This window comes from Notothenia rossii (assembly GCF_949606895.1).
Source record: "Notothenia rossii genome assembly, chromosome: 6".
Taxonomy (NCBI): Eukaryota; Metazoa; Chordata; class Actinopteri; order Perciformes; family Nototheniidae; genus Notothenia; species Notothenia rossii.
Genome location: NC_136909.1, coordinates 18141119 through 18151331, shown reverse-complemented (window position 1 = coordinate 18151331; position 10213 = coordinate 18141119). Strand labels below are relative to the sequence as shown.

General features: G+C 40.4%; 1 protein-coding gene across 1 annotated transcript in view; it reads right to left on the bottom strand.

Annotated features, from left to right (window-relative positions):
- Positions 1-1672: 1672 nt before the first annotated feature.
- LOC307042715 (rapamycin-insensitive companion of mTOR-like) overlaps positions 1673-10213 on the bottom strand; it is a 33251-nt gene continuing 24710 nt past the window's right edge. Inside the window, exons 32-37 of the mRNA XM_079686768.1 lie at positions 8089-8348; positions 7048-7254; positions 6807-6971; positions 6575-6698; positions 6128-6266; positions 1673-3265 (exon numbers count right to left, since the gene is read on the bottom strand). Of these exons, the coding sequence (XP_079542894.1) occupies positions 3185-3265; positions 6128-6266; positions 6575-6698; positions 6807-6971; positions 7048-7254; positions 8089-8348 (976 nt within the window). The 3' untranslated portion in view covers positions 1673-3184. The remainder of the gene's footprint in view (positions 3266-6127; positions 6267-6574; positions 6699-6806; positions 6972-7047; positions 7255-8088; positions 8349-10213) is intronic.

Sequence of the window (10213 nt, the reverse complement as noted above, 5' to 3'; positions counted from 1 at the left end):
GACTCCTGGATCCTGAGTCCTGCATCCTGAGTCCTGCATCCTGAGCCCTGGATCATGAGTCGTGGCTGTGCCTGTTGCTGTGGTCCTGAGTCCTGGATCGCAAGCCCTGGATCCTGAGTCATGGCTGATCCTGGTGCTGTGTACCTGAGTCCTGGATCCTGAGTCGTTGCTGTGCCTGTTGCTGTGGTCCTGGATCCTGAGTCCTGCATCCTGAGTCCTGGATCCTGAGTCCTGCATCCTGAGCCCTGGATCCTGAGTCGTGGCTGTGCCTGTTGCTGTGGTCCTGGATCCTGAGTCCTGGATCCTGAGTCCTGCATCCTGAGCCCTGGATCCTGAGTTGTGGCTGATCCTGGTGCTGTGGTCCTGAGTCCTGGATCGCGAGCCCTGGATCCTGAGTCGTGGCTGATCCTGATATTATTAATAATAATTTGCGTTTTTCTTTACCATTTCAGTGTTATATTTAATGCTTGTAATGTTATGTAAATATAAATTAGATTTATTTATTGAAAAAAAAATCTTTTAAATTAATACTATAGGCTCCACTTCCATGTATGATCAAAGTGACAAGGCAGTTCCTTGAACTTGGCATTTTAAATAAATTGCAATTTACGTATAAAACACCCTGGATCCTGAGTCGTGGCTGTGGTCCTGGATCCTGAGTCCTGGATCCTGAGTCCTGCATTCTGCATCCTGAGTCCTGGATTTCGAGTCGTGGCTGAACCGGTCTCTGCTGTCCTGCCAGACTCTCACCATACTACTTCCCTGATGGCTCCCACAGGATTGTTGACATCGTCGTGGATTCATCTTCTTATTATAGACACATGCATTGGACTTCCTATGTTGTAAGCGTATTATCTTTTCAATTTACACACGGCATCTATTGCACGTCTGTTCGTCCTGGGAGAGGGATCCCTCCTCTGTTGCTCTCCATTTTCCCCATTCATTATTTGGAAGTCTTTCCTTGTACGATGTGAGGGTCTAAGGACAGAGGGTGTCATATTGTCATACTGATATTCTGTACAAACTGTGAAGTCCACTGAGACAAATGTAACATTTGTGATATTAGGCTATATAAATAAACATGGATTGATGATTGATCGGCAATTCTTCATTGTCATTACTGAAACATTAGTAAAACTCAGAGATAATTGACAAATAAAACATTTAAAGTGGACCTATCATGCTATTTTTGAATAATATATTGTTCGACCATACCTATATAAGGCATATTTATACTTTTTATTTTTCAAAATACCAAACAGATCATGCATTTGACCCATTCCTCATTTCGCTCAATTTATCACTGCCTTTCATGCTCGGATTCAGTGAGAACAGCACCATCTGGTGGCCTGAAATATGTACTACAGCGTCTCCAGCACTTTCAAACGGCAATGTCCGTGGCTGTCTCCTTCTGATTGGTGGAGTTGGCCCAATAGCCGTAGCGCCACTTCTGTGACGAAATAAAAGTGTTCAAATCTGGATCAGTCTGTATCAGATCCGTTGCAGCCCCTTTTTTAGAGATTTGGGTATGGAGGAAAATAGAGAGGGTTGTGTTTTCTGACAGTTGGCGAGTTCCCTGGAACACCGGGGACACATATTCATGTATAAAAGACGTACAAAAGTGCATTTTGCATGATAGGACCCCTTTAAATAAATGAAGAAGCATCAAACGTTTTTGGGTATTTCAAATTTTGTTTTATTAACAATGCATCCCTTTGATAGGATTGTATGTTTCTTTAGGTCATCAATGCCCCCAAAAACATACTGTACACATTTTACAAGGGAAACCACGATTCAGGCAACAAACAAAAGAAGAGAAACATCTTTTTTAAATTATAATACAGTCTTGAGGAAAAAATATAAATAACTTTTTTTTTCTTCTCTGGTCGAGCTCACTCTATGGTACAGACGTATAATAAATAGATCGGATCTGACATCACTCAGCTGATCTATGAATCATCTTTCTATGAGTCCATTTGTGTAGCAGCATTATAGCAAAAACAAGCCAATGGAAACAGAGATCCCCAGTTTCCCTGGAAACCTTTTACAAATCCTTAAGTCATCACACTCCCCCTCCTCCATCTCAGCCAATGACAGACAGTGATATTGCATTGTGGAAACAGATTCAGGGGTCATTATATTCCAACAATGTGATGGCAGCATGTAATGGAAATCTATTATTATTATTATTATTTTTAAGTTACAAGCAAGAAACACGTTAAGGTGACGTTACAACTTTGCCATGCTTGTTGCACATGCAGTGGAGGTGAAGCACAGAGGTAAGAAGCAGAGATTTGGTACTAAATCTGTAATGAATCAATCTAGAAATAACTTATAATCTTTCCACAAGATTAGCCCACCTCCTGAGGAGCTGAAGAAAAACATTAAAAAGGTCCTAAGCAAGTAAAGGATGGAATATTCTAGCATTAAATCACATGCTATTCTCCTTGTGTACTTATATAGTGCTTTAGAAAATACAATACTAATGATGTTTGATTGTCTGAGATACAAGTCATAGAAAAGTAATTGGCTTTCTGTGCTGACGAGAGGCTACAGGTTGTAGGAAGAGGTGAGGAAGGAGAAGCAGGTTATGTGGGGCGAACAGATCACAAGTCGGGGTGAGATATGAACCAGGAAGGCTCCACATGAGTTTGAAAAACAGCAGGACCCTTCTGTAGTGTTTTGTTTCATAAGGAGAAAATAACGGGGGGGGGGCAGGAATCACTGGGTAGACACAACAACATGCCTTATTCAATTCATTACAGGAAAAAACACTATCTCCGGAAAGATACTTTTTTTTCTTCTTTAAAAACACAACGAGAGTCTTTGTCCTAATGATCCAGCGCGTCCTTTAGCATTATGTTGATGTATTATTGTGAGTGTTGCTCAAGATTGCCGACCCTTCTGAAAACAGTATTTGGTAAAACTGCTCCCCCCTTTTTCCTGTTAAAAAAAGTCTTAAACAGCGTGTCGGGTTAAATTGTGTTTACAGATATCGACATCCTTCGTTTCCAAGAAAGGCGAGCGATGACCACTTCCTCTTCTTCCTTGGCTATGGTACTCGGTCCGAGTAACAGAAACATTCCAGACGCCTTCCTAACGTTACATATTATACTCTGTCAGTCCATTTGTTCATGTTGGTAGGGTGGCAGGGGACACATGAGGAGGAGGAGGAGGAGGAGGATCAGGATTCTGCAGGAGCGTCTTCGTCCTCTTCAACAGGTTTTGGTATCTTCATCAGGATCCCCTCTGCTTCCTCGTACATCTGGGAAATAAAGACATGGGGATGGAAGACATAGACGTAGAGTTTCAGATCATGTAGGGGAAGGGGAGGTATAACGACAATTCATGTAATAACTCGACAAAATGTAATGCATGTTCGGTCCGTTTCATAGTAATACTTGCATATTGTAATAAATTATGAAATATTGCATTGGTTATTTTATTTCGTTTGATGTAGGTGGAGCAAACTAAACATTTACTTCATTATACTATAAATATCTGAACTAATTATATATGTTATAATAAATTTATAGTCAGTTCTAATTTTGTAAGAAGGATTTTATGAATGAAGACACACACTTTGGTAATTACACAATACATGTATTTCACAACTTAATAGAATGCCACAGTGACGCGTCCTAAAACCCGGAAGTAAACTCCTTCCGGTTCCTTCGACAAAAAGCAATGCAAATTCTCCACAGGATTTTGGAAAATAGCAGGAAATAAGGTCTGTGGTTGACACACATTTAAGAGACCGATCACGTTTTGTTCAGCAGGATAATCTCCACATGTCTATCCTACTTTTATAATTTTATAATCATAAATCTATCGATTAGATAATCTGTCTCTTAAATGTGTGTCAACTAGGGATGGGTATCGTTAAGGTTTTAACTGTACTACTATTTTTATCGATACCGCTTATCGTTCAGGTCTTTTAACGGTACTCTTATCGGTTCTTTTGGGGAAAAAATAAGGTAAACTAACTAAACAAATTGTGAACAAAACTAACATTGCTTTTTATATAAATTAAATAAATAATATTTCACACCAAAAGAAACAACAATGCTTTAACAAATCGTATTAAATAATCTGATGACAGAATAGCTGAAACTTTAACAAAATAAATAACTCAGTTACCTCTAATCATTAACCTATGTTTGTATAATGTAGTTAACTCCGTGTGTTGCTGCTAGCATACATAACACCTGACGTGGAAACGTTACTCGTGGATGGGGCTACAGCGCTGCTAGAAGCCGGTGCATTCCTCCGTCTGAATGTGGTGCACTTTGGCTAAATGTTGAAGGATTAAGTTGAATTATTTGAAGTATTAAAGTAACGTGTTTTGGCAGGAAAGTTAAATCTGGTATATTCATTTTAATGTCACCTTATATATATTCATGTGTGTTAAATTTGAAGGGACAAAGTATATTTTCCCTCCCCAATATATTGAGGTGAAGTCTTTGTGTTCAGAGAGAGATGTGAGCAGGGGACATCCTTGTTTGGGGATAGCTCCAAAACTCTGGAAGGTTTCCCTCATAAAAGAAGAGGGTGCGTTACACATGCTTAGGGCAAATGTATGTGTTTTCATTGCAGTAAATATATGTGCTGCATGATTACTGTTCAACTATACCTCTGTTTTTATTCTTTCATGTGTGGGTACTAAATGGCTACAAACATTGTGGAGAAATTAGCTTAAACATGTTGTATTACTCTATATGAAATGGAAGCAGCTTTTATGATAGGGACGAGAGAGCTGGGGGAGGGAACATTCTTCCTAAGATTTTCAGCATGTCAATTATCAGGGAAATCTACTTGTTTTCAATAGATGTGTGTGGTTAATGACTTTGTATTAATAATAACAGTATGTGTAAAGGAAGCTGGAAATAAACAATGTGAAACCTTTTATTTGAAGTAAAGATGTGAACAATAGCTCAAATGGCGGGAAGGGGTGTAGGACAAATGAGTGTGTTCTCTATATTAGGCCTGTGTGAAGTTTGACTATTTGAAAAGCATCTCTAATACTGCTTAAGAGCACAGGTAATGTGTTCTTCGTTATTATTGATATGAAAGTAGTTTACATGTATTACGTATATTTAGCCAACTATAACAACTATATCTTAAAACATACTTTTAACTTGTGTGTGGTAGCCTGAGGCGGGAAGATGGACTCAGGGACAAAGGGCCATAAAGGGGATGTGTGTGTGCTGGCTGCAAGATGTGAAATAAGATAAGGAAACTTGTTGTTGAGAGCAGGTTCGTACCAGACACCAAAAGGTGTCTGGTCTTCGTCAAACTGAAAGAGACTTTCTGTTTCCGGGTTTCTTCTGCTGTGTCGCACTGATCACCCAGCTTATCAAACGACATGCGGAGACGAGGTTGGTTTTAAACATCCTCCAAATCTCCAACAATGTTTAGACAAATTGCTCGTGTTGCCGCCCTTACATGCTCAACACTCTAGGTAACGAGCATTGTCCACCTCAAGTTTAACCACACCTCGGAGCGCCATCTCCTCCGTGTGTGTGTGTGTGTGTGTGTGTGTGTGTGTGTGTGTGTGTGTGTGTGTGTGTGTGTGTGTGTGTGTGTAGCAGCTGCGTGTGTGTAAACTGCCCCGCCCCCTCGCACACAGGCGGGGGAGAGAGATCTCTCGACTGGATTGGAAAGATCGAAAATACTAAAAATAATCATAGACGCATTTTTCAGTCTTTTTGCGTATTAGAAACGGAGTTGGCGACACTAAAACGGCAATATAATGTTTGTGTAGCAATAATACATATATATATTTGACATATCTCCAGTACCGATGAAATAGACCCATAACGTCGGAGCTTAACGGTACCACGGTCTTTAATAATTCAGCCCCGGGGCCCGTTTAATACCGGGGCTCGTTACCCATCCCTAGTGTCAACCACAGACCTTATTTCGAGCTATTTTCCAAAATCCTATGGAGAAATTGCATTGGTTTTTGTGGAAGGAACCGGAAGTGGTAAAATGCTATACCTTCAGCAATATTTAAAATGTAAGGCAGACCTTTTTTTTTTTAGGTGAAAATGCTAAACATTTTGCCTAGTTATTACATATTGTGATGTAATATATTAGTGTTGATACAGCGGTTATGATGTCTCACCGCCATGAACTGCACGTCCTGGAAGAGTTCCTGTATGAAGCGTCTGGAGGTCAGGCGGAACATGCAGTGGGCTAACAGGTTAGAAACCTCGGAGTACAGGCAGATGTCGTCAAACGCATAGGGGAACTTCTCCTTTATCCTGCAGGAGAACAAAGGGTATACAGGTGTTTTTAAAAAAAACACAATTTTCAAAAAAAATACATTTTGCAAATGAACATGCATCTCAGAAAATGTTAAATAGAGCTGCTGTATTTCTTTGAGTTTTTCACTCACAAAACAAGACATTTAAAGACATCAACTTGGATTTCGAGAAACTAGGATGGACATTTACTATTTCCTGACATTTTATACACCAAACAATGAATGGATTCACATGTGGAAAATGGGCAGATCAATTGATAACAAAAATAACCAAGTCGTAGCAATAAAAAGGAGAGAGAGCCGTACGTCAGTAGTCCTGTTTCGTGGCCTTTGGTCCCTACAGAGGAGCTGAGGTTGATGATGAGGCGGAGCACCTCCTTCCTCAGCAGGACTCGGGAGGCGGGGCCGTCTTCTGATATCGACTTGCTGCCTACATGACACATAATGAAGAAATATTCAATATTTACCACGAAAAGTTTTTTTTTATTTATGGTAAGGTATAGAAACCCCCACCGCTCTGCAGGTTGTGTTCACTTACTCGTAGTCTTCCCTATGACGATGTCCGCGGGGATGGGCGTGCTGCAGACGGACCCCTGGGACACGGCGGCGTCGCTGCAGCCCGACACGCCAGATAACTTGGACTGAGGCATGACCTCCAGGCGATGGCCGCTCTGCGCTCCCCACGGCTGGAAATCCACAAATTCTGGAACAAAGAAAGGTCCTGTTATATTCTGCACTGAGTTTAACCTTAACGACTGAATGTGTGTGTGTGTGCTGACCTGTGCGGGGGTGTGTGTTGTTGATGGGCGGCCGAGTGGGGTATCCGAGCACGCTGGACCCCACGCAGTAGAGGCAGTTCTCCTCGGTGTGCTCCTGCAGGCCCGTCTCGTCCAAACCCACCGTGTGGGTCTGGCTGTCGCCGCGGCACACGATCAGCTCGGAGATACTGAACTGCTGCTTCAGGGAGGGGAGGGGGGGGCGGTCTCCTGAACACAGAGGAACTCAGTTAGCTAAAAAATCTACACTTTTCTTTATTTGTTATTTTAAAATATTGTGAAATCATTTTATCCATTGCAGTTTTGCATGATTATATAACAACATAGGATTTAGTCAAACATAAATAATAATAATATATAATAATAATAATTGGGAGAGAGTTCCAGTGATGGAGCCGACACCTGGAAGGCACGGTCACCTTTCTTTTCTTTTTTTAACAAATCAGATTCATGGCAAATAAAAAATATATATATCATGTAATACCATAGGACGTAGTAAAACATAAAAAGTAAAATAATAAATATATATATATATATATATAAAATAAATAAATAAATATATTAAGTAAATAAATAAATATATATGTATATATAAATAAATATATCTCCACTTCATGGTTAGAAGGATTGGTAACTTGGAATTATCTTTGCAATAATAGCCTCATTATAGGACTCCATAATTAGAATACTATAGTTTTTATAATAGTTATATTTTCAACTATTATAGTTCTATAGTATGTGTATAAGTATAAGTCCTGTTCTTCTTTCTGTGTCTTTGTCTGTACCATTTACACCAAAGCAAATTCCTCCTATGTGTAAATCTACTTGGTAATAAAACACTTTTTCTGATGATATCAACTTTTTGATTGTAACCTTAAAGGAGAAGTTATTTGCTTTATCTCATTAAGGGGTACTAACGGAACTAAAGGGGAAAAGTACTCCGGTGTGAACGTGCCTATAGATAACAACCATCAGTTTCAGAATATTTTTGTTCTTAATTTTGGGATTTAAATATCATTTAATCAGGCCTCAAGTCGAATGTACCGTCTCCATCTCCAAAGAGGAAGCTTTTGCGCTCCTCCGACGGGGGGCTGATCCTCTGCTGAAAGTAGGCAGAGTCTCTGATGTGGAACATGTCGTTGATGTCCATGGGCAGAGCCAGGCCCACGTAGTCGTCGCTGCACCCGTAGGTGGCGCTGGACACCATGGAGCGCACTGAGGAGCAGCGGTGCAGAGTGCTTTGGTTGATGGGACTGAGGAGCTCCTCTTTATCCAGAGAGGCAAAGCTGAGCGCCTTCAGGAACCTAGGGAGGGCAAGAGGAGAGGAGCGTGAGAGGGTCCGGGGGGAGAGACTGGGACAGAACGAGGAACACGAGGAGTAAGTGAAAGAGACGGACTTTAGTGAACACAGAAAGAAGGGTTGGCGATGGGACTCTAAAGAAAGCTATCAGGGCGGCAGCTGAAATCACGGAACACGTGTTCATCCAAAGAGCGATGTCACTGCATCATAGCTGTTTCTAATATCTACTTGCAACAATTTAAAATATAATAAAGCACCCAAGGATGAAAAGTCTGAAGTTTCACAAATTAAAAAACTACCTATAATATTAATTAAGGGAAAGGTTTATTAGAGTAGACAAAATAACCTGAACCTAAAAGTTGATATAACTATTTTTGTAATATCGGCCAATGAAAGTATACCGTTTGATAAAGTCTGTGTTGTTTTGAATCAATTCAAATACATTGTATTAGCCACAATTTTCTGAGTTTATTTATCTTTCAAGAAAAGTCAAGCTTCTTAAATATTTGCCGCAACAATGTTCTATATTATCACTATTCCTTTCCAAGAACAAAACATTCATAGTTTTACCAATTCAATTGATTCAATGTTTGATTTAATTTCTATAGAAGGAAATAAACACTGTGCAGGATTGTTTTTATAATCAATAAATTATTACACTATAATACTTAACATGCCAACACAGTGTTATGCCATACAAACAGTGTAACCACATGCATATTATAACACCTCTCTCTACCTGTGTGCTGTTCTCTATGAAGCTCTATGAGGGGGGAACCACTAGTGACTCTACATGGGGCTTGTTCAATCTGCACACACTACAGGAGTCAAAACGGACATATCTGATTGGGTCACTTCTAGAAGCTACGGCTCTACTAAGGAGGACACTGGGTCGCTCCACCCACCGCGGGGCAAGTGTCCTGGACAGTCTGCGGTATGGACTTATGACGGGGGGCTCTGGACAGGTACCCCTCCTGTCTGACATCCTGACAGACATAGAAGGTGCACAAAACACACACACACACCTTTCATTACCATGTAGACAGAAGCAAAAACCCTCACCCAGACACAAAGCTGCTTAAGCTATAGTTGCACAAATGATTTTTTTGTTATTAACAATTTCAATACAGATCACAGCTATAGTGCATTATGCTTATACGTTTATTGTGGAGGCTCTTGAACAGTTATCAACTGGTGGGTCTTATAAAACATAATGTCTATACACACCTATACAATCAACCATTGCATTTTATTAAACAACTCTAGGTTTTAACAATTACAATTTTAGGCTCAGGGAAATTGTGACGCTCATGTTTCACTAGGGCTGAATGATATATCGTGTCATGGCGATAACCGCGATACGTGCATGCGCGATATTTACATCGCAGGGAGGAGAGATTTTATTAATCTTTTATTTTTATTTTTTTTAGGACGTGCGATCTTAAGTAGGTACATTAACTCAAACACGTCATGTTACAATTATTTTGCTGCTTGCTACAAAAGGAAAACTTGCGCGGCTCTGATGTCAGGGGTACTTGAGTGAGTGACATGCAGGCTCTGCATGCACAGCAAACCACCAATCACAATCATTCTTGATCAGATCACAGCAGGCCCCGCCCCGCTAGTTTGCAGACCATCAAAACACCGGTAAAAAATGAGCGAGGCACAGGAGGACAATACCGGCGAGAATGAAGATTTAGTTCCAAAAAGAAAAGCAACATCTGCCATCTGGAACTATTCTGGATAAAAAAAGTTCTTCTCTTCTTCATTCACAGATGAACCCCCTTATTTGAGGGTAAGCAACATGCATTATCATGACATGTTAGATCATGACTTAAGGTAGGATGAGTCAACCGGTTAAGATCCAGA